Source organism: Chroicocephalus ridibundus, chromosome 11, assembly GCF_963924245.1.
Source record: "Chroicocephalus ridibundus chromosome 11, bChrRid1.1, whole genome shotgun sequence".
NCBI lineage: Eukaryota > Metazoa > Chordata > Aves > Charadriiformes > Laridae > Chroicocephalus > Chroicocephalus ridibundus.
Window position 1 is genome coordinate 5140819 of NC_086294.1, and position 25416 is coordinate 5166234.

At 39.7% G+C, this 25416-nt stretch overlaps 1 protein-coding gene across 3 annotated transcripts in view; it reads left to right on the forward strand.

The window, feature by feature from the left end:
* Nucleotides 1–3714: 3714 nt before the first annotated feature.
* Nucleotides 3715–25416, forward strand: part of SLIT3 (slit guidance ligand 3) — a 521231-nt gene continuing 499529 nt past the window's right edge. For 2 of the 3 annotated variants that reach the window (XM_063348618.1, XM_063348622.1), the window contains exon 1: nt 3715–4556. In XM_063348618.1, the coding sequence (XP_063204688.1) occupies nt 4372–4556 (185 nt within the window). In that variant the 5' untranslated portion in view covers nt 3715–4371. The remainder of the gene's footprint in view (nt 4557–25416) is intronic. The other variant, XM_063348619.1, reaches the window with a different exon arrangement.

Here is a 25416-nt window from a genome sequence, read left to right on the forward strand (position 1 = left end):
TAAATGGGTCTTATTTTTTGCCCATAAACTTTCATATTTCAGGACTTCAGCTAGCTGACCAGGCCCTGCTACGGTTCCCATCAGGCCTCTAGACAACTGACTATTGCGCACGCAAAAAGTATGAGCATTTGGGAGCCATCAGATTTACTGCACATGTGCAGGCCACATGGACAACACAAGTGCAGTGAGTCCTATGTTTCTCAGACATGTCACACTTGCTACACAGCATGTGCACATGCATAACTGCCCAGGAAGCCCCTGACAAGAAATACAGTGATGTTATGCATACCACACTATGTAATGTATCTTGAAATTAGCTCTAGAACACTCATTTTGCTTGCATGTTTTGTGAAGAAGGTATTGGAAGCTCAAAGCTGTCGAGGGAAGTGACTTTCTTTTACTTACCTCTCCCCAAGCAGCTGCCACAATCTTTGGTTTTTCTCCACCCTGCCTTTCTGCTGCTCCCAGAACTCATCCCTCCTAGACTGTAGGGGGCATTAAGGGTAGTATTGCAAGGTGGAGATAGTGGTGGAGTCGGTGAGGATATTGATGGCAGGTTCAAGAGAGAAGACAGCTACGAGCTGCTTAGCTGACAGCACTGCCTGAATGTAAATATACTCTGAACATCTATTCAGTAAATGTTCTTCCATACTAACAGAAAAAAATCATAACTACTTTTTTCTTACTTGAAAACAAATAGATAAAAGAAAAAAAATATATTAAGTAGTTTCCAAACTGGTGCAAAGATGTTCTAAATACAGTGAACTAATTTTCTGAGAGAAAGGACTATATTTCATATTGCAGAAACAGCAGGCAAGATTTAAATCCCTGCTGAGTAGACGGCACACCTTTGATAATAATCTTGTTTGTAAGGAGTTTTACATATATGGATATGCTGGTAGTTTCTAATATTTCAGGGAATAGTTTGGATAAAAACTGTGCAGCTTTAGATAGCTTCATAAGAATAATTTGCTTGTTTAAATTAGTTTAAAGACAAATAAGAAACACTTTATAGATTCAGCTTATTCCATAATCTGTTGTTTTGTGCTGTTTTGTGTAACACATGCTGTACTGACCTCTGCCAACTCGTACTGAGAGATGAATAGTGACTAGTTTGGCAGCTTCTACCAATTGCCAGGAGCTGGAAGCCATAGTAGATGTGTGAAGGAAAAACGGCAGAGTCATCACTCTTCTGCACAGTGGTATGTCTTGACAATATGTGACCATCTCCTTTTAAGAGCTATTTTACCTGGAATGTATGAAAACATGCCTCTTCGGTTCTTATAATAATTAATTTGTACTTCAAGGGTAGGGTTGACTTCTGGCTCATCTGTTTTTCTGCCATTTTGTCTGGTTCACTTGTCCTTTTCAGGGACACTTTGTTGTAAGGGATTAGCAGTGAAGCATGGATTATGCTGACTGCCGTGGATGATGGTGTGGAAGGCATTTTAGGGATTTTTTTTTTTTCAGCATTTCTTAGAATTTGAAGTTCATCATACCTAAATATTAGTAACTTAAAATAAAAATACCACCAAGCTATGATGTTTGCATTATCTATAATCATATTTACTTATTAACCAACAGCTTCTGTACTTCTGTCCTGAGGTGAGGGGTGTCTGCCTCTCCATACGGCCACCTTTGTAGCTGGGAAGATGCTTGTTAGTAAACTGGAATAGGGAGGGGTGGGGTGGTGGGGGAAATCGTTCTTTAGAATGATGTTGCCTGACTGCCAAGGTATTTTAGGTTCCAACAAAAGTATTTTCACTGCTTGAATGAGCTAAGGACATATACCTTCGGTCTGCCTGGAGGAGACTTCAGAGCTTTCAGAGTACTTTGTCTTCCTAAGCAGTATAATTTCTGTCTTGTCTGGCCTGAACCAGCTGTTCCTTGTTGAAGAGCTGATCTCTTGTAGACTAACACTTGATGGTGGGTGCTTGCCTCAGAATAGATAGTGATGAGTGTCAATGACATGCCCGGAGCTGTCTGGGCTTTTGCCCTCTCAAGAGCGTAAAGGAGTGGGATTATTGTTCCAGCTCCTACAGTTCTCACTGCTGCTTTGGGGACTGGAGGGGGGTTATTGTTGTGGCTTTGCCCCTTACTTCATCTGTTAGTGCTGGAGGTTAAAGGGATCTTCCTCTGCCTTTTGCTCCAGGAATCGTTTGTCTGGGGATTCAGACAGAATTACACACACCTTCACAAACTTCTAGCTTCTGTAGACTTGGGAGAATAGTATTTTCTAATCTTCTCTAAAGCAGCATAAAGCAGCCACTTAAAGGGGTGACAGCTGAGTCCCTCTGTGCACTTTCAAACTTTGTCATTCGTCACTGAGCCTTCGCTCGTTGGATACTGCTATTTAAGGACCACTTAACTGAGCTTTGAGTCTAGTCATGTAAGTGGCTCAAACTTAAGGTTTGGTGAAAATGGTTTCTATGTAAAAAAGAAATTTCTCATGTAAATAATTCTCTCTAAAATGAAAAAATCACTTTATTGCTTTTTTCAGCCAAAGATCAGGAGAGGTGAAGGTTAAACTGTGGTCTTGTGTGTGCTCTTTGGCAGATTTCTTTTCATAGGGAAATGCTCTATAGTGTCAAGTCTTTGCTTGCTAGGGAGGGCATCAGACAAGTAGCTGCTTTGCTGGCTATAAAGGGGGGACATTTCACTAGTTTGGGGAAAAAACAACTATCAAGGTGGGCAGGAATGCCTTAGGTAATTACAAATTTCAGTATTCAAAACATGAAGCAGATATTTCCAGAAATGAACAGGTATTGAACATGTGCTACTGCACACTGGAATGCCGTGTCCCTATCTTATGGTGAACATCTTACAGTGCTTTTTCCCCTACAAGCCCTTTGCTTAGAATGCTGGATTTTTATGTTTGGAGAAAGATGCTGAGAACATATTTTGACCACAACCTTGAGAACTCGAATCCTAATGTAACTTAGCCTTGTCAAATCCTTGGAGGGCTTGTGAGGGTTTCATGGTAATGCTGGCTGTGATCCTTGTTGAACTGTGAAAAGGAAAACTTTTCCCTACCGGCAGGAGCAGATCCTAGACTCCATAGTCATGGGCCCAAGCGTTTGTGATGTAGATGAAGAACAGATTATCCGTGTTCCCGAGTACCTAAGCGTAAACATGCCTTTTTGAACTGGCTGTAAGTGTGCTAAATAAGGAACTGTGCATTTTGAAGCAGCCTGCTTGGTCTCATCTCCCGAGAACGTTGCCGAAGTTCAGTTTAGCGCTGAATTTGGGAGCTTGGAGCGCAGCGACCGCATCGAGGTGCGGAGGCGGGGATGCTCGGGGCGGGAAGGTGAGTGCGACTGGCTCGGCAGGAGCCCGGCGGGCGGTGAACCTCCGCCTGCCGCCGCCAGAGGGTACTCGGGGAGCGGGAACGCGGGAAACAAAAGGAGGTGAATTCCCTTCGGAGGGGAAACTTGAGCCGGTTTCACGCCGGAGCGCCGGTTCCCGTGCCGCGGCCCCCGCATTCCTCCCCAAAACCCCGACCGGGGGAGGGGGCGGGCTCGCCCCGACGAGGGGAACGGCGTCCCGGCGGCGGGCGCGGGAGGAAGGGGCTGCGGGGCGCGGGGGGGCCGCTCCGCCGGGGCCAGCGCGGCCCCCAAACTTTCACCCTCCCTCCGCTCCGAAAGTTCAGCAGTTTGGTGACGTCAGGGCGGGCGCAGCCAATGGGGGCGGCGGGTGATATTTTGGGAGGGGGGAGGGGTGGCACCGCGCGGCGGGCGCTCGCTCGCCCGGCTGCCATGCACAGTGAATGGAGAGCGGGCGGCCGGCAGCGCCCGCACCTCCGCCCCGTCCGCCTCCCCTCGCCGCCTCCCGGTCCCGGCTCCGCGGGGGTGCGGGCCCGCGGCGACACCAGCAGCAGCAGCGGCCGAGCAGGCGGGAGGGAGCGAGCGCCTGAGGAGCTTGCAGCGGGGTCGCTTTGAATTCCCGGTCGTCTCCTCGGCCGGTTACCTGCCTGGCCCAGGTGGGGCGATGCGGAGCGGAGGAGGCTTCTTGGGAGATTGCCGCCGCTTCTGATGGATGTTTTGTGTGTGTTTACCTCCGCTCCCCGTTTTTCTTTCATCTGAGGACGCATCTGGCTCAAGCTCTGTTAAACTATCTGCCTTCTGGTACCGTTCGTAGATAACAGAAAGAAACCTGAGCCTGACAGGCAATTCCCCACCTTCTTCCACCTAACGTAACCTTTTCAGGCGCCTTTGAAGGTTTGCTGGTGCTCCGGCGATGATGGCAGTGGTGGGTTCCCTTGGGCTGTACTAAGAGCCTCTTGTTTTCTTTTCCCTTTCTTCTTAGAGGCATTTCATCTTTAAGGGCCGGCTGCTTGCGCACACTTATACCCACCGAAGTGATCAAGAAACCATGTTGTCTGGTGGAAGAAGTGCGTTTCTGTACCTTGGAATGATCTTGAGCTTTTGGAGCTCTGTGACTTGGATGCCTGTTGGAGGATGCCCGCATAAATGTACCTGTATTGCTTCCAACGTGGATTGTCATGGACTGGGACTCAAAACTGTACCAAGGGATATTCCCAGGAATGCGGAGAGACTGTAAGTAAAAACCGTTAAGGGCTCCTTGAGTACTTGTAGAAGCACCTGGGATGAGTTTCTCAACACCTGCCTAGCAGTGCTGAGTACATATGAACAGCAGTTTCAGTGATCAAACGCGGATTAATGTTTTCAGGAGGGAAGGGGAGGAGCTTTTCAGAAGTTACAGCTATCCTGCTGCTGTTCTTGCTTTTTAGAAAAAAAATTGGTTTCAGAGTTTCTTTTTTTTTTTTTTTCATTTTCAGTTATCTGAGTTAATGGAGTTCAGAGCTCTACCTGGAGTGCTCCCAGCAATAATCACTGTCAATGCAAACACCAATTTAATATGCAGTTAGAAACCTGGATGTTTTCACCTGGTGGCTGGTCGCGGTTTCTCCTTACTTTCTCAGCATGGTGACTTCATCACCATGGAAAAATCGACTACTGCCATAAACTAATTAAAATGGATAAGAAGTCACATTAAAGCAGCCTCTGATTTCGGTCTTAAACTGCTGGGGCAAAGCTGGCTATTTCATTTTTAATCTACTTCAGGGGTTATGATAGTAGTGTAATGTTGCACTGTGCTTCCATCTTCAGCGCAAGAGAATGTAAGAATGTGTTCATAATAGATCTTCCGTGTCGTAAGTTCTCAGGAGTTTTTTAGTTTGCTTTTTTCACTTGCTTAACAAGTTTCTGAGGAGAAAGCTGAAAACAAACTTCAGTTCTCTGATACAGCATTGGCACTTGCTTGGTGCAGAGGACGGCATCTCTGGCGCTCCTTAATGCATAGCATATGGCATATTTCAGAGTTTGCCTGGTGCTAGATATGAAGATGTCCGAAATGGGATGTTAAACAGTGCTTCAGTGGGACTCTGCGCTGAGCTCCACAGATGACCTCAGGAAAGTGCAGTTAGTAGTGCCTTATGTGGATTAGCTGATAATCTAAAATGTTTTTGAACTTGTAAGCAAATGCTGTAGGTTGTATGGCCGGACTTCCTGTTTTATTTCCTTCTGGGATATAGAGTTGGGGAAACTTCAGACTCTCAAGCAATTTTTCCTCCAAGAAAGTAAGTTAGATGAGGTTACAGAACAAAGAAGGTTTTTGTGCATAGAGTCTTCTTAAAGGCTAACTTCTGTCCCAGAATTAAATTTTATATCATCCTTGAATGTTTCTGTATGCATTTTATAGTGCTGAGAGCTCTTAAATGATAGCAATATGCAGATTTGTTACTAGACTATTCCACCATCTTTAACATTTTGTGGCCATATCAGCCTTCCTTTTAACCCCAGCTGTGTGAACAATAGTTTTCAGATGTCAATGTTATAGAAAGTGTAACTTCTGTGCATGAAACTGTGTACTTTCTAAAATTGATGGGTAGCAACCTGGCAGTTTAGAGAGAGGAAAAAAAAATCAAAACAACAAGCCCCACAACAAATCCCTGCCAAAGTAGTATACTAAACCAGTCAGAGTAAGTATGTCTGGTAACACAGATGTTTTCTGTGCTTTATTGGTGAGGTGTGTTTGCATGGTTTTAAGAGTCAAGGGCTAGAATTAAACTTTTAAATTTCAGGATAAAATGATTCACAAATGCAATGTTAGTTGGCCACCTGAGAAGAATTTTAAAATGGTAATTTGTTATTGCCTAAGTTTTAGGGGAACTGAATTCAATTTATCACTGGTGTTATTTGTGAGAACGTACTTAGTAGAGATGTTAACTTTCTTTGCCTTCTGTAAGGCACCAAGCTGAAAGAGTAGCTTTCTGGGCCTTGGTATGTTAGGTGTTTAAAAAGTATGAAAGAGTATAATCATTGCACTTGGTCTTAATAATTTTTAGTGTTATTGACAGTTTAAAATTTTAGCTTAATGGCTGCTTGAAGAACAGTAGTAGCTAATTCACAATACTCAGTTTGAATATTTAAGCTCAGAGATGTTATTACTGATAAATACAAAATGTAGCTGTGTTGGATGTTTTGTTTCTTCAGTTTTTCAAAATAGTGTATTATTAGAGCATCCAGTAGATGAAACCTTCTGGAAATAGCATACAGAGGATCACGTACTAACACATTATTCCTTATTTTTAAATACAGTCTTTTTATTCTGTTAGTCCATCGTGAGCCTGTCACTGTTTTTAGTGCTCACTGTCTTCACTACGGCTGTATTTTAAAGCTTGTATCAATTCTTTCAAATCTAGAATTCTTTCAAATCTATGTTTCTACTAATTGCTCTAACTTGAATTTGCTACTAATGTAAGCAATAGAGAGAAAAAGATCTTATATTCCCCCTCCCCCCCCGAGTCTAAATTCTGCTCACAAGTGAAACATCAGTCAGCCACTGGATATATCGGAGTATCTCACTTTTCTCTGTGGTCCGCGGCAACCTGTAACTATTTATGACATAACACTGGGTTGATGTGTAGTCTTTAACTAGTTTGTTTAGCTTGTAAATAAACCCAAACAGATTATATCTGAAATGACAAAGGTATTTTTAATCTCAGAGAAATGTTTGTATGTTGGGAAAATAGCTTTAACAGGTTTCTTGATGGCCACACACCAAGTGACTTTTTGGACTCTTAAGCTGTGAAAGGGTCTCTACTTCTTTCTGCATTCTTTTGAGCTAAAATTTCCACATACCTGTTCCAGTTGGAAACTTTTTGCTTTAATTAATAAGAGATCTAGTGGCACCACTTAAAATATTTTGCTGCTAAGCTTTTAGAGTTATGTTTGTACAAATGTTACAGAATGTTTGGGCTAGTGGAGCCAAGTTAAATATTATTTAAATTTGTGTTAATATGAAACCCAAGGAGAACTGAAAATATAACACTAAGGAAAAAATAGGAAATCTCTTCAGGGGGAAAAAAGATCTCTTGTTGAGTAGTTGTTTTAAAGGAACTAGTGATCATCTCCTGATATCCTGAGAAATGGGCATCACTAAAGCTTTTTACAGATCACTGATTCTTCTTGTTATCAAGAAGATATCATGTAGATGCATGGTTTTGTTCCTTTTTTTTTTTTTAATGCTTTGAAGGGGCAGTTTTTGTAAACAGTTGTACCTGTGATTTCTGTCTTGAGGGGAATCCACAGATTAACCAGTTATCATGGAAAGAGAGCTAAAAACAGAGCTAATACTCCTTAAACTTTAGCTAAAACAGAGCTAAACTTTGTTTTGGGCACAAATCCATCTTTAATAGTAGCTTTATAAATATAGCAGGCAGTATTAGGTTTGTGTAGCAGTTTACCTTGTTATTACATTCCACGATGGTCTTCTAATTGTGTGGTATAGACTGAAGCTTTTGCTTAGTTAAGTTTTGTGAAGAGCTAAAAAGTGGTGAATGTTGTATACTAATACATAAAGACATGATTCAGTCTGGAGATAATAAGTGGTGGAAAAAATATTTCTCACTTCCAAGGAGTAGCTTCCATTTCCCTTTGTTCTAGAGAAGGAACCCACAGAATAGTCATCTCTCGCAGGAGAGAGACATGAAATTAGGTGTAAGGCTTTTCCACAAATTGCAAGATGTGGTGCTCTGAGCAGGGTGGTATAACTGACCTTGTGGCTTGCTGTTAGTATTTACTGATGCATTCTACGTTTGCTAGGTGACTTAACATCCTACCAAATAATTAAAGTTTATAGATCTTTTGTGTTGTGGAGAAAACTAATAATTTAATAGTTAACTCTTGGGGGTGGGCTCAGCGATTGTTTTATTTAAGCTAAGCAACTGATGAGATGTTTTGTGCTAATAACGGAAGCAGAAGTTAAGTAAATACATCTATAAAAAATCCTGAATCTTTTACCCTTTCTGAGAAGTTCCTTAGGACTGCTTCATCAAGCTCCTAATCAGAGTTTGCTTAGCAGTGCTTCAGTTCTTAAAAGTGATTATTTATCCAATTTTCTTCAGTGGAAGTGTCTTCTATATATGTAAAATACTATACATGTGGCTTTTTATAACACTTAATAATGCTGATAGTCAAGTTTAGTTTGAGATGATGTGTAAATGCAGTGAGCAGATCAAAGCCACCTGCTTGACAGTTGTATTCTTCAGCTCTGAAAGGAAAAGTGATATGGAGAAGCTGCTCGGAAGACTTCTGGGTCAGTATCTGCTTTCTGTTTGAATCTGAAGCATTGAGCCTTTGTATTTTCCTTCCATTCATGTCTTGTTCTCTCCCTGTCTGTTATCAGCTCATTATATATGTATAAAAGTTTCTTTGGAGACTTCAGCCATATTTGGGTTCTTGGTGAATTTATACTTGGTGGCTTAGAATCTTGTTTAATTGATAGCTCTCCTGTGCTAATTGTTGTTTTGTCTTTGAAGGATTCTCTACCTTGCTAAATTGATACAGCTTGCAAGACTAATCTGTTCTGTGCTTTGTCTGAGTAGCTAAATATGAGTGTGTCCACATTTAGGTGCAATTTAGAAGCTTAGTCATCTGCTTACTCTGGAGTTTTTATGTGGTCTGGGGTTTCTCTTATACAAATATATTATTATGGTGTTTTTGGCCTAGGTGAATGTAGCTGCTGAAGTTGCACTGGCTTGTAATAAGTATTCAACTTCCTCAATTTTGTCTCCAAATTAAATCAAAGCTCCTGTCTTGAATGCTTCCATATTACTGCAGAATGCAAACACATGCAAATATAATTATATTGACTCTTACATTGACACTCTATTTTTCTAGAACTTTTCCCACTAGGGGTTACTGTTAATTTGTTTGGCTAGTAATGGTCTCCAAAACCCTGCATGTAGCCTTTTGTGTGTGTGTTTTGGTTTTTTTTCCCCCTTGGGTCATGTGTCAATAACTAGACATACATGGCTTTGGCTTCGAAAGTCTTGCTCTCAGAGGTACTGATCCTAGGAAAACCTGACTAAATTACTTAATTTAAATTGGGTACTTCCCTTTACTAACTTAACACTGACTACTTTTGCTTGATTGGACATTGACATGCGCTTGTATAGGATCAGAGTCTTGCACTGTTAAATTTGTTACCTTGTTTTGAAGTGATGGGAACAGGAAGGAGGATGAAACTAGCTATTGCAATTTGGCAGCTACAGAAGCAAATAGTGGCCACTGTCATGTTGTCTGTATTTGCACAAATTTGGATTAGATTCTGAGATCAAAGGGTTCAGACTACTTCAGATTTTTTTAATGAGTTGCTCTGAGACTATTCACTTTTTCCATAGTCTTACTTTTGCAGCTGAGTATTGATTCAAGCAAAAGAATTAGGTGAAAGGGAAGTTGCCCCTCTAAAGAGCAGTTGTCTTTCAGGAAGTCCTAAAATACAGATGAGGAGTATTGCTTTTTTCCCCTATGCAATTTGTGTGCAGATGAGTTTGGGGAGGTGTGTGCCAAAGTTGGTATAGCTTACCTGTATAGATGGATTGTGAGGCTAAAAATAAGTAAATCCTAATACTCGTTTACTTGTCCAGCACGCTGTATGAGAATCCTTATGTTGTACACTGGCTGTCACTTGTAAGTTCATTGTGATGAAGTCATTTCACCTTCACAGTAAGTAGTATCAGTAATCTTTTGGAATGTCACTGCCAAACTTTTTTTTTTTGGAGTTCATGCGTTTCTAGTTACGTTTAAAACAAAAATAATGTCTACTGCATGGACATTAACATCTGATATTTGTTGTCTGCATTTCAGTAGTATCTGAGATATTCCTCAGCTTCAACAGAGCAGAAAGAAAATGGTTTTCACACAGAAATATCACAAGATGCTTGGGGAGTTAAAAGGATGATAGGGGAAAAGAACTTGACTCTAATAAGCATGTTCAGTGAGTAAGCTTCAGTTATTGTATGTTAAGAATTGAGCTTGTTTACTGAAGAAACTGTTCAGAAGACTTAAATCAGGATGTGTTCCCTCCCAGGAACTAGTACCTCAAATGACTTGAAGCCTAATTTTTCTAGAACTCTTGATATAGTTCTTGGGGTGCCCACAGTGCTTGTTTTTCTTTGACTGCCTGTTGCTGCAGCTGATCTTTTAAAATGAATAGCTTTTTGTCTGGTGATGGTCTAGTGGGATCCATTTTTCCTTCATTAGAAGATTTAATTATTCCTGAACAAAGATGGAGAATAAAAGGCATTGGTTAATATTGTAGTTATGTTGGCTTATACTTGATTCACTGGAAATTAATGGAAAACTTTTTCTTTGAGTTCAAAGTTGAAATGTGTCAGGATCCTTTCCTAGTCACACCTGTATTGCTCTTTGTTTTCCACATATTACACCTGCTAAGGATGGTATAATGTTCAGATAAATTTTCTGAAGACTGAATTGAATTTTCTTTGGCCTTTGGCTGAGGACTGCAGTTGACCACTCAAGTACTGTTTCAAGCAAATGAACTAATTTGTGGATTTTTTTTTTTAATCAAATTGAGAAGTAAATCGCCCACCTCCCCACCCCTAGTAATTCTTGATTTCCTTTGTCTTTATTTTATTTCTTTACTAGCCTCTACTAGTCTCTCTCTCTAAATTTGAACCTACAAAACGTAACTAAGTATTGTTACTGAAGTAAAGTAACTAGCTCTCCAATTCAGAATGATAGTGAACTTGCAAGTTCTGGAGCCTCTTTTGTCTTCAGAAGTGCCTCCAGCCTTATGAGGTACTACACTGTAGCAAACTCTTTGTCATTAAAGGGATGATTCTTCCTTTCTAAGTTAACCTGAAACACCCAGATGCATTACGCGAAGTGCAGTTCTACTGCTGGACTTTGGTCTTGATGTAAGCTTTGCTGTGTCTTGTAATACTATAACAACTACTGAATTATCTCAAATGGTGTATTAACCTCAGGAAGAGGTTGTGGAATGTTCTTCGTAAGTAACCTCTTAGTTCTTTCACCCATTTGCGCTCTGCAACTACAGACAGGAATACTGGATCAGGTAAAGAATTTCTGTGTCTCAGTATTGAAACTCTTCAGCAGTGGCTTATCTTCTGTGGCTAGCGAGAAGTTGTGACTGAGCAAGTATGCTTCTTCAGTGCTCACAGGTCATCTATTAGTTTTAAGTAGAGCCAACTTTCTCGTGGAGGCTTGGTGATGGCAGCTGTAGGAATCAACATGCACATCCTCTGTCTTGCAGTTCCATAGCTCCCTGAAGGGACTTCTCTTTTTCTGTTTGGCTTATTTTTTTTTTCTCTTGCAAGACAAAGCAATGTTGTTTGTCCTCTTTGAGTTGAGACAAAGCAATTTCAGGTGAGGAAGGGAGGAAAGAGGCAAGATAACTTCAGGGAGAAAAGCTAAAGTGAACTTCATATGGCAAAGCTTTTTGACGAAAATGTTGGTGACGTCACAATGAACGACTAGAAGTAGTGTTTGGCAAAGATTTCTTCAGGTCATTTTCTTTCTGTATGTTCCTATTACAAGGATGTGTAGATGAGCAGTGCTGTTCAGAAAATGTTACCATGATAGAGGTAAATTTTGTGCCTTATCGTCTTGTGAAATCTTTGAGATAGGCTGGCAGAATGTGCCTGTTCTTGGCTCCTTTCTGCTCATTGGTTGACAGGGAGTTTCTATTAATTCTTGTTGATTCAAGTGCATTATTATAGTATTATAGGGATTTTGGCTTGGGGTGCTGTTGTCACTACCATCCCTTTTATGTTCATTGTCAGGTTTTGCTTGCCAATGTAAGGCTATATGAATTTGAGCTTTTTGTTTGTTTCTAAGTAGTTTTCAGGATAAGAAAGGGCTGTGTTGTGGTAATATTCTGGTTACAACATGGCCCAAGCTATTCTGTTTTCAGTTTAAGGTCTTTTCTCCAGAGATCCATAGTGCTCTGTCTATTTTCAAATCTGTTTTCAATGTTGTCCGGTCAGACGTATCATTTAAGATCTCGAATGGCTCTCAGGAATGTCAAGAACTTGTTTTTCTCCATTGAGAAATGGGCTTGTAAGCAACTAACAGTCTTTTCTAATGGTACTAAATACATAAAAGATCTATCTACCTACTTAGATAAGGGAACAGGTCTGTGATCTTGTATTCAAGAGTGAATTTTCGGTGAGCTGAGGGCCACCTCTGTAGAAAAAAGGCTTTAAGAGGCTGATTCTTACCTCTCTGCCAGTTATTTTCAGCTCCCCCCACCCTGCAACTGAATCTGGTCTGTCAGTTGTCTGTCAGAATAAATTTGTCCTGTATTTGTTTTACACCATCTGTTTGGCTGCAATATATCTTTTTAATCCTACGATTGATAGATTTCTGGAGCTTTTAATTAGATTTTTACCTTTCTATCTGTGAGTTGCTTCTTTTTCTGAGACCTTAATTTAATTTTGTCCCTCAGGCGGAAATCATTTTTAACCAATGGCTATATCTTTCCTCTTCTGTCACTGATGAAGAGACATTTTCAATAAACATCAGTTCAGTTAAAATGAGGAAGAAAACTCAGTGCTTCAAAGCTGATCTTTGTCTTGACTTTTCATCAAGTAATCTGCAAAACCTCTATCTGAAACTTATAAATTGATTTCAGAATTTGTATTGCTCACTAACTCACTCTTACCTGTCCTTTTCTGAAAACTGCAATATTGTTGCAGAAATGATTCTGAACTACTTATGCCAAAGGGACTTACCAGAAGAACCCTCTGTGCTTCCTGCAGAGAGGGCATTATCACCATTTTCCTGCTTCAGTTTGGTGGTGAAGAATCAGCCTGGTGGAAGTAGTATCAGGTTACTAATGAAGACCCTCAAACATCTGTTAAATGTGTTGGAGTCCAAGCAACACTGAGGGTTTTGGGAGATGGTGTTCTTATCGTTGATACCTCACTGGCTGCATGCGGACCTCTGTTCATTCCAGTTTGAGAAGAAGTCTTTTAGCAGTGATGCTATAGTTAGGAGTTTAATTGAAGAGACTTTAACCCTCTTTTGTTGTGTGGGGATGCTGTAGTGACATTATGCTGTGACTGTACATACAGGCAACCACCCAAAAGAACAAGACAGATCAGTTGCCTGTAATTTTTCAGAGCATTTTCTCTGTGCACATTCACAGTTGTTCCTTTCTGCACAGGCAGAAGATCAGTTCTTCTGTTTCAACCAGGGCTCCATGTAAGTGGGGGGATAAACTGCTCTGGAGGTTAATGATTTGGAGATCAGTAACCCACTTTAACTGCCTGTGAATGCACTTGTAGAAGGGGGTGGGGCAGGGATGGTGGTGATCTCCATTTCTGATAGATTTTGGGGTTTTTTTCCTTTAATTTTGGTGCTCTTGCTTGGGAGTGACTGTCCTCATTTAAAAAAAAAAAAAAAACAAAAAAGATTGCTTTGCGAAATTTGAAATTTACTGTTTTTCATGATATCAGTTAAAAAAGTGTAATGCAACTTAGGCTACTCTAGAGTTGAGGACAGTGCCAGCTGTACTGATCACGACTGTTTCATCTGCTTGTCTTCATCCCTTTGCTCTTTTTGTCTTTGCCGAAAGCCCTTTGGGTCTTCTTTGTTTGTACAACACTTAACATGAAGAAATCTTGAGCTGTCATAGGGTTGCTCCTAGGCATGATAACAGAAACAGTAATAAATTTCATATTAGTGAATCTGAGGTTCTGGTCTCCAAAATCACAACACTATAAAATGCAGTTTTTAATGTCTGGCTCTAAACAACCCTTTTTTCCAAGAGCTGATTCTGTCAAGGTTGGCTGCTTGACTTGGGGGAGAGGGAGGGGAGTGGGTGAGTGGAGGGGAGGAATCTGTGAGTGAACATTCTCATGAAATGTTTCAAAAGATAAGCATTTAACTATTATGGAAATAATCTGCTGAAAGCAGAGGCATAGATGCATTCTTGTGCGTACTAAGTTAGAGAACTGTTTCTTAGTCCTTGGGTGTTTTTTTTCAGTTGATCTTTTTGCTTTATTCCTGTGGCTGGTAAGGAATGCGTATATTAACTTGTACAAAATAAATGTATTTGTAGATTGTAAGGCATTACCAGCATATGTTGTTATGGGACCCTAATCAATAACCTTCACAGTTTTCAAAGATACAGACAGTGAGTTGTGAGCCTTACACGCTTTCTCAGGTCATAGTAAAACTCAATGTTTTGAGTCAGTTCAGCCAAACTGTCTTACTGTATTTTTTTTCACTGACATTTTCTGTGGGTATGCACTGGTGCGTAACAAGCACACTTCTTCAGGTATTTTAGCAGCTTTTAAAGTTGAAGTAGTAATTGGTTGTCTGTCTGGTAAGAATGGTTATTAGCATTAGCAGTAGATATAGTTTCATATATTACATAATACTCACCCAATACAAAAACTTGACTTGTAAAGGCTTTTTTCACAAAGAGCTTGCCCCAAAGTAGAAATGATTCAAATTCCTAACTTCAGTTTTTCTTTTGAAATTCCAAAAAGCTCATGATAGAATGGAAGATGTTTCCTTGTAATTCTGTGATCGTGTTCCTTGGGACATGCTGTCTTATGCAAAGACGGAAGTCCAGGGAAGTTCTTAATTGTTACCCAGAGCTCTATGTGAGAATATAATTTAGCGTTACATTCATTTTTTTCCCCTTACAATAATAAAATAGCAAACAGCACAGAACCCTTGTCTGCGAAAGGTTTGATTGCCCGTTCTCTCTGTTTTAGAATATAATACATGCATATAAAGCTCATATAACAAATGTGGTCACATGACATCAAGCCCTTTATAATTAATCACTGCATGTATGTGTACTGTTCATCCACAGATGAGGAGTCACCAGTGTTTGTTTAAAACAGTATTCTTTAAATATGACTCTAAGAAAGTTCAGCAAGAACAAGCTGCATACTGGAAGCAGTCTTGTGACTTCCTATTAGTCATAAAGCATGTTTTGCCTGAACTTGAGTGGGACCTTAACTTACGGATTTTCCCCAAATTTCTTTCATCTCTGTGATGGCTTTGTTTAGACTGGGGAGGCATTGCAAGTCCATTTTTTTGAAATGCTGATTTCGGAGAAACCTGGATGAAACATCTTTGCTTGGTGAGGATTGTAGTGGTTACAGCATCACTTAGCGAGGTGGGAACTTCTGGGTCACAAGCTTCTCTGAAATAGTTGTAGAGTCATGAGAAGAGGCTCTCTGTCTCATCCTCTTGAAGTGGTAGAGCTGGTTACAGATGGTGTTTTGATGGTGTAGCTGGGAAGCAAAAAAGAGAACTCATTATGAGGAAATGGTACAGGGAAGCAATTGTGCATTTCTGAAATGCCTAAATAAATGCAGTAGGGAGGCAAGCTAGAGACAAGAATAAAGTGGTGAAACAAATCACGGAAGTAAAATTCTTGAGCCAAATACCTTGTTTTCCAGAAATGAAAGTAGATATTGAGAAATAAAGCCTTAAGGCAAAGGCTGGCTCTTCAGAGTGAGATGAAAATGCACATTTGCATGTAAGTTTCTCAGATAAGAACATGAAATTATAAGAAACAGCCCAATGATCTTTTGGAGTTGTGAGTTTTAATAGATAACATATGAAAAGGCTGCAAAAGATAAGGACTAATCAATAGCGTTTTATGGACTTTTTGAGGGTTGCTTGGTTTTTCGGGTTTTTTTTTTCCCTGGAAAAAGTTCTCAAGCTAATTGCTTATGAAGTTTTTTGGAAGCTGAAAATTAATTATTCTCAGTTGGTGTTAACTTAATTTTATAGAGTAGACATTTTCTAAGGTTGTTTTTCCAGAGTTCTGGGGTATATAATAGACTTAGTGCAAAGTGTTTTTATAAGCATGAGTAGTTTCAGTAACTTGAAACTACAAATATGTGTTCCAAGCCTTGTTTAGAAAAACTTTTGAGTTTTGTGTTCATTTAGCAAACATTGTGAAATAAATTCAGCTTCAATCCAGCAAGTCAGTAGTTGAAAACCAGAAGTTGGAGGAGGGCAGGGACAGGGAAGGTGGGAATCTACTAGAGAATGAAGAAAATTGCTTGCAGTTGTAACATCTGGATGCTACTTCAAGTCAATACACAACTTCCTTTGAAATTTCATTTTACTTATTAAAACTGTCCTACATCTTTTACTGCAACTTCTTGGCTTAATCTACTCCTTAGTGGCTATGGTGGACATATATGTTCAGTGTGGTACTTCTTGGAAGGAACAGAGTTAGTGAAACTAGATGCTTGTTAAAAAAAAAAAAAAATCCAATGCGAACAAAGCCACCTCTTACATTTCCAGGAAGAGATCTCCTGGGAAGAGTTTCTAGTCTGTGCATGTCTGAAAGCGAGCAAGGAGATGAAATCAAGGTTTGATTTTCATGTCAGACTTCACTAAAATGATTTGTTTGTTGGTAGAACTTTTTTCCCAAGTCATCAAGAATTACAGCAGTCAGAAGCAGCTGTGAAATATTTCAAGTCCTAAACATCAAGTTGTATGTGTAAGTGAAGAGCACCTAAACAGACAGCAGATTTTTGCTGAAGTTTACATGCAGTGGTTTTGGGTTTTTTTGGTTTGGTTGTTTTTTTGTGTTTCCCCCCAAGGAGCCTGTTGTGATTGATTGTGTATAGAATTAAAAACAAAACTGACAAAAAAGACAGGTGTGCAAAAGTCAGGGCAAACAGTCTCATGGAAAGAATGTGATTTTTGTCAATCCTTGTTTTTCATTTTATTTATTGCTTTCTGTTCTATAAGTCCTCAATTAACACTAAATTAACATTAAACACACTGGAGAAATTATTAACATTTTGGGAAGTATATGTATGTGCCATGAATTGTAGTAATGACATTAACTCTGAAGAATGCTTATATTTCTCAGATTTTCTGAAGTTCATTTATCACAGGTTATTTTACATTGGTTACAAAGTATTCTTATTTGAGATAGTGAATGTGAATTCATTTGAGTAACTTTTGAAGTCCAAAAGTGAAGAAGACTGAAGTGCAGGCATGTATCTATTCATATCCTGATGAGATTGTGCATTTGATAGTTGAGTGAAAATACAGCCCAAAGAACGTTTGACACTAAGTTCTACCTGTATAACTGCTTGGTCTTTGGAATAGCACTGGGCTGGTGTAACCACCTAGTGTCCATACAAGCAGCTGGTGCACGTTGGATATGAAAGATGAGATACAGTTATAGGAGTTAAGTAGGATTGATTAAATAAAATCAAGAATTCAAGTAAAAAACCAAACGTTTTGTATATGCAGCTGTTAACCTTTTTTTAATATATGGCTGAAAATGATGCTTGAGCTAATATGACACAGTACTGTACTTGTTCTTCTTTATAATGTGCACATCCTGGCTGCTTTATATTAAATCATGTTTCTGTAGTGACTATATTTTACAGTATTTTCTATAGTTTTCTTTGTGCTTCAGGTTGTAAGCTTCCTACTAACCCCTCACCTCCCCCCCAAAACAAAAACCAACAAACATGTTTTACCCTTTTCTTTGTAGAAAATGTAGAATTATAGAATCTTTCAGGTTGGAAGGGACTTCAGGAGGTCTCCTACTTCAGCGTCCTGCTCAAAGCAAGGTCAACATGGAATTCAGACCAGGTTACACAGGGATTTGTCCGTTTTGGTTCTTGAAAACCACAGCACCTTTATGCAACCTGTTCCATAGCTTGACTGTCCTGATAGTAACAAGTTTGTGGTTTTTTTAATAAAAAAATCTCCCCTATTTCAATTTATGATCATTGTATCTCCTTTGCTGCATACTTCAGTAAAGAGCCTTGCTCCGTTTTCAGAGTAACCCCTTTGTGGGTATCGGAAAACTGCTCTTCAGTCACCCAAAGCCTCTAGGGTAGGCACGCTAAGCTTCCTCACGCTCATCCTATACAGTCAAGTCCCTTGATAATTTGATTAATTCCAGTAAAATAAGTGGGGTTTTACTGAACTTTCTCAAGTTTATTAGCATCTTTCTTGGACTGAGGCCCCCAAAACTGGACAGAGTATTCACCATGTAATTGAGAAAGACACCACTCTCCCTTACTCAACGGATGTTGTTTCAGTGTAGAATGCAGGCAGGTTGGTCAAGCATGATGTAACTTTGGTAAATCAGTTGGCTATTTTCAATCATCTTTGCTTCTGTGTGCCCAGAAATCACTTCCAATGGTATTTGCCCTGACTTTTCAAGGGATCAAAGTGAGGCTGACGCTGACCAGCCTACACTTCACCATATCATTCTTTTCAATATTTTTGAAGACAAATGTAACATTTACGTGTATCAGAGATGTCACAGCAAGGCTGCACTGTATCTTTCTGCTTCAACAGATGCATCCTACCTGTTCCCACAGGCTTGTATGGGTCAGTATTTTTTAAGAGATACTTGACTTGATCCTCTGCTATTGCTGGCTGTCCTCTCCTTGTTGAACCTTGTCTTTAGACAGAAAGACATGGGAGGCTGTGTCAGTGAAGACTTAACACCAAGAAGGCATTAAGCACCTCAGTCTGACACTAAACCATCAAATCTTCCTTATTCCTTTAAAGCTAAGGTACTGCTGGAAGCTTTTCTTGATGACCCTTGCTAGTTTGAACTCTAGCTGAGCTTTGACTTCCCAAATACCATCACTTAATGTTTAGGCAATGTTTCTGTACTCCTGTGTCCCATATGCTCTCTTCTGCATGGGAGCTCAGTTGTGAGATGCCTGTTTAGCCTAGGTGGTATTTTGGTCTACTTGCTTATTTTCCTCAGTATCTGAATGGAGTGTTCTTGTGGTGTTCCAGGCTGCTTCCCACAGGATGTTCCCCATCAGTCCCCTGAATTCTGAAAAAGTTCAGAAATCTGCAGAACTGAATTCTGCTCTCCTGAAGACCAGGCTCTATGCTCTGCTACTTACTCTCCTTACACCCCTCAGCTTTTGGAATATCATTGTTGCATGATCACTAAAGCCAAGGAATCTACTGAATATCTCACTCCTAACCATTTCATCATTTGTGAGTAGCAGATTGGGAAAACTTAACCCATGGTTGGCCCATGTAGCATCTATTTTAGGAAGTCATGTCTGACACCCTCTGGAAGCCTCCTGACTTGTTTGCCTGCCCCTGTGCTGCCTTTCCAGCAAATATCAGAGAGATTCAAGTTCCCCATAAGAACCAGGGTCTCTGATCTGGACTCTTCCTCCCATTGCTCAGTAAGGAGTGTTGTTCCCTCCTTCATCCTGAGCGGGTGGTTGGTAATGAACTCCTACCATAATGTCACCTTCACTGACCTCTCCTTTGCTCCAGACTTGCACACTCAATGGGACTCTTGCTCCTTAGAGGAGCTTCAGACATTTGAGCTGTTCCTTCACATGAAGAGCAGCCTGTCCTCTTCCTTGCCTGTGTTTACTGAGAACCTTGTATTCAACCATTGCCAAGCGCACATGTGACTACAAAAGCTGTCCCACCATGTTAGTTATTCCAGTGGTGGTGTGTTGCTCCATGTGTAGTCAAAACATTAGCTCTTCCTGCTTGTTTCATAGCTTTGTATTGGTGCCCGGGCACATGAGGATTGTGCCAGTACAACCTCTCAACCTGTTTTATTCTTTCTGCAGGCTCTCTTTATCTTTCACAAAGGCACAGATGACACTACTAAGTGAGATCTGGAGCACATCAAGAGTAACTACAGAACTTTGAGGACAAAGGTGAAGGGCATGGGGGTGTAAAATATAAGGTTAGAACATTATTCTGCCAGCATAACATTTCCTTTATATATATATAATAAAATCTGCAAACTATAGTAATTAGTCAGGAGTTTCTGCAGGCCTGGGACAAACATGTTTCCTTGGAATAAACAGTACTTGAATTAGTCTAAGTGCTGCTTTCTGCATGTCTCAGGTACAACTTTCAACAGCAGCTTGCTCTATGGGGAGTTCGGCCACTGCACAGGTTGCAAAAGGTAATTTTTTTCTTGGTGTTCTTAACACCTATAGTTTGCCAAGTCATTTTTCTTATTTTTATAAAGATGAGAACAGAAGTGTGTTGCCTGTAAGCAGTTCCAGATCATTTGGGCACTTAATGTGGGTTATTAACCAAGCACTACTGTAATAGCTTAAGAGTGATTAGGTTATTCACAAAATTAGGGCACTTAACCTCTAAGATCAGTTTTTTCGTTGTTCAGACAGAAAGAAAACAGACTGAGTCATACCTGAAAGCCTTCTGTAATCAGAAGGAACAATCTAATTTTTTTGAATTAAAAGCTGTATCATGTAGGTGTGTTACAAAAGTATGATGGACTGCAGCACAGAATTTGTACATTCCAACTGTTGTGTAGCTATTTAATTACTATTTAAATTATTCTGGAGACTGAAACTATCCAGTGTCATACATGTGGTTGTATCCAACAACAGCAACAAAAATCATTAAATGTTGGATTGTATGTTTATTGTTATTCTGGTTTAACATGAATAGCAAGCAATATCAAAATTACTGGATCACAATATTACTATGTTAATACACTGTGCAGCACTCGTTACTGAAGCTGTGCAGAATATTTCGGAATCCCTTCAAGAGCTGGTGGTTGTGGCAGAGCTTGCTGCTTCTCTACTAATGTTCCTCCACATGTGGCTTTACTGCATATTGGAGAAGGGGGTTTATATTCTCCTACCTATCTAGGTAGTTATAGACTGCAACAAGATTTTCCTGTAGCCTTTTATTTAGGTTCAACAAGCCTCAGCCTCTGTTTGTACCTCATATGCTACAGCTTTCTGATGGTGTCAGTGGCTCTTTACTTCGCTCTCTCCAATCTGTCAGTGCCTTTCTTGTACTGGGGAGCCTGAAACAGGATACAAGAGACTCGTCAGTTCTTCCAAATTCTTAAACTTGTCTTGCTAGTCCAGTCTGGTCGAGGCCTTCACTGCTGCAAGGGCACATGGCTGATGTTTTGTGGCCTGATGGGACTCCAAGATCCTTTTCTGCAAAGCAACTCCCTGGTCAGTCACTGCCCCACCTGTAATTGTTGCATAGGCTTATTTTCTCTTAAGTGGAGGACTTTACAATTTTATTTCTATTTAACTAGATGATATGAAATGTTTAGAGAATATCAGTCTTCCTAGTAGTCAGTAAAAAAATTAAAAATAATAATCTTATGCTCCTTTGCAAAGTCAACTGTTTGTTTTAAGAAGAAATAACTTAGTCTTACATAGAGATTGAATGCACCATCTTTTTAAAAAATTTATATTACTTCAGCTGAACATGATTTTGAAGTTTTTGTCTCTTTCTTTACAAGTGATGTTTACACTTGCCCAAGTGATTTGGAAACTAATGGAATAATGGAATTTGTATTTCATAAAATCCAGTCCCAGAACTTTATTTCCTGTGTTACAGAAGTTGAGATGGAAACATGTTAAATCTGAAGATGCGCAGATTGTGCTGCCAGAGGATTTTAGGGTAGTGTTGTAATTGAGTAGTTTATGATAGTAACTTTGAAGTTCTTGGATTGAAGGCATAAGAGAATTGCCAAGCGCTTTCTATAGGGAATTATAGTCATTTAAGGTTAAGAGGCTAGTGGCAGTCCATACTGATTAATGACAAATTAACTCCATAGTAGAAATACTGGAAAATGATTAAAATAATAAAACAGATACTGGGTGTGTGAAGACTGCGAAGGGTAGCCAAAAGCTACTTTACAGATACATTTGCACATGGCAGTGGATTTTTCTCCTTTTAATGATTATGGTTGTGCTAGTGTGTTCCCAAATTAAGAACAAATGTCTTGTAAAGAGAGGAGGGCTTTACTGCACAACCTTTTGCCTCCAACTCTACAGGTAGCTTTCATAAAAATCAGGAAGGTATTCCTTGTGGCTTTAAGCTTCTCGAGTGCAGTAGGTAGCCAAGTGAATGGTTGTTGCCTGTGAAAATTCATGTTTCCTCCGGTTCAGGTGTTGTGTGTTTGTGTTCATGGTTACCTTGTGTAGGGATTTGGGGCTGAGAAAACAAATCCAACAGGAAAATTTTAAGGGGATGACTCAGCTGTCATTCTAGCAGGTGGTTTGGATAGACAAAGTCCTTTAGCAGTGTAATGGCAAAACAATAAAAGCCTTGTTCCCTGATAATGTGTGCTGCTTGAGTTATTTGGAGGAATTGGGCTAATGAAAAATGTCACTAACTCTTCAGATTTGGGAATCTGGATTCAATTGTTATCTCCCATATTTTGAATGTTACTGCCAAGTTGATTTGTCATTTAAAATAAATCCTTTGGAATGTATTACAAATCAATCATAACAAGGAATGTGTACTATATCCTCAAAACAGTTGCTCTTAAATTTATTGGGAAATTATTTTTCTTCTCTTCTTCCCAAATTTTCGGAGATTCCATGAATTGTGTCCTAGCTGAAGCTTATTTTGATGCGAGTTCTAGGTGGTGTGCTGGATCCTGACCTGTTTGATTGTTAGGGGACCAGGGAGATTTGTATTAATTCCCAAGTATGTTGTTCTGTGTGACATACAAATTCTGTGCATCCCTGGTTGGAAAACAGCCAAAATGAGGAAGAGAAATGCATCTTCCCTGTAGAGTACATGGGGGGGGTGTTGGCTTAGTCATGATTCTTTTCAGAGCATTGGGTTTTATGCTGATTTGTTTGTCTTGAATGTGTATACCTTTGAGCTGGTATGTAGTAGGCACTTTGAAAACATAGCAGGAACAGAAACTGAATTTTATGTTTGAGGTTCTGTGACTAGAAATACATACTTACCTTACTTATGAAGCAGTTGGACAGGAAAGAATCCTAGTGCTGTGTAGCTTGGGTAAGGGCTGGCTTTTGAAGTGTACGGCAGTTAATTTTTCTTAAATACAGTATACAGTTTCTCTACTGCTCTTATTGAATTCTTTATTTATTAATATAAATGAACAAACATCTGAGGACTTGAATGAAGTTGCAGCTGTTGCTGTAGATTCCCTTTTCCTTAGATAGCAGGTTATTTTCACTTTGTGTGTGTATATTCACTATGTGTAATATTTTCCTAGGTTAAAGATGAATGGATTAATAACGATTTTCCAAAATACTGCCCATCTAGGACTTGTGCTTGTGATTGACATACAAAACCAGCTACTGCAGTGAAATTATTGGACATCAGAGATGATCTTCAGTTTTGTTGTTAGGAATGCCACTGTGTTTTATGCTTTAGTAAGGCTTTTGACTTTGGCTTCTGTGTGCCTAGAAAAGCCTAACTAGGCAACCAGAGGTAGTTCCAATGGGCAGCTGATTTAAAAAAATGCTGTAGTTTTGAAAGAGTTGAGGAATTAAGTTAGGGACTCACCTGGGTACGTTCAAGACTCACAACTATGATGAGGGCCCAAACTTCGGATTATTTTGGAGACTACAATGCATAGGGGATGCAGCAGGCAGTAAAATGACACCTGAGTAATAGCAACTTGCTACAATCTAGTAGTGTTTTGTTTTGTATACAAAAGGATTTGAATTTTGTGTGAGGATTTTTTTATGTAAGTATTTAATTGTTGATTTGAAGATTGTTGCAAGACTTCAGTGTCCGATTGCCTTTGTTATTGGCTCTTTTGTAAGAGTTGTAACGTTTATTGCGGCGGAGATGTGTTGTCAGTTCTGATCTTGTGTATAAGGGAAGTATAGGCTCAGAGCTGTCTAAGATGAGTGTGTGTATTTGCCAAGGTATGTGAGTCTAGAAGACAGAAGCATGTAGTGCTAAGTGGCAAGTGGATTTACTTCTCAAGTCATAAACTTTACACAGTCCAAGGAAGAAGGTGGGGATTGAGAACAGTGTCTGGATGTTTTAGAAGAGTTGAGTAGTTAAGCAGAATAATTATCAACTGAAACTGAGTAATGTAACAGAGAAAGCTGTGTACTCCTAGAGCTGTTTGAAGCTGCATAATGGCATGCTCCAGAGAATGTTGATGCTTTAAAACATTTAAAAGTCTGTCTTAAATTCACTAGATTGTCTTTAGAAAAGAATGAAGGATGAAACAATTCAGAGGGAATTCTTGCTATGAAGCAAGATTTGCTCCAGTTGCTCTAAGCATCCCTGTTTGTAATAAGTGTGTACATTGTGTGACTTAGTTTTCAACATCTACAAAATATGTATTGAATTAAATTGTTATTAGAACATAGCAGGACATGTTTATGAGTAAAGCTCCCTTTAACAGTTCATCTGAAGTCACTTTCATGATGTCTTGTACCATTCTAGTCCACTTCATGTTTCTATTCCCACTGAAATAATTCCTTCCCTGTTTGTTTTCTTAAAGCTGCCACTATACCTGCATTGTCCTTAACATGTTCTGTGCTAAAAAGAAAAACAGATTCACAAGAAACCTAAAACCAAAAGCTTTAAAGCTGGTATAGATGACAGTGTCAGTTTCTTTTTGAGTGGTATCAACTTTGCTGCTGACACACTAGAAGAGACCTGTATTCCTTACTGGCATCTTCTTAGATGGTGGGACAATATTATCTGAATGTGAAATGACAAAGAATAGTAGCTGGGCTTCTGTACGTGTGGGGTGAGATAGATGGGTTGAGTAAGATCTAAGATCTGTTTGGCTCCATATAATATGCAAAATGCAGGAATTCAGCACAATTATAATTTTATGTAGAATGAATGTATCCGCACATAGGTATCTGTTGAAGTTAAATGTAAATTAAGTTCACCTTTACACCTAGTGTAATTTTCCCCATGTCCTTGACCCAGAGGATTTCTTTTCAAAGCTGTTTCCTTCCAGCAGTTCTTAGGAACGCTGATGCGTTTGAAAGCTAACCAAGATTAGATGTTAAGGTTTAGCTTTTTGTAGTTGAAAGCCACTAGTGAGCCCATACCCAGCTGCCAAACTTTATAAAGGAAACATAAAATACTATGTTGCCCACAAATACCAGCTGTAAACCACTAATGTCTGCATTAGTTCAGTAACTTCACAGTCACAAAGCTTAATTCACTAATGGGGTAACCTGTGGCAATCGGCTGCTTTGCAGTGGTGTTAGACCTGCTGTGAACGGGAGGAGGAAGTGTTACATAGTAGTTCATCAGACTTTTAGTCTGTTTTTCTTCAAATGGCAGATCAGCCTTGAGGGAGAGCACGCTGGGA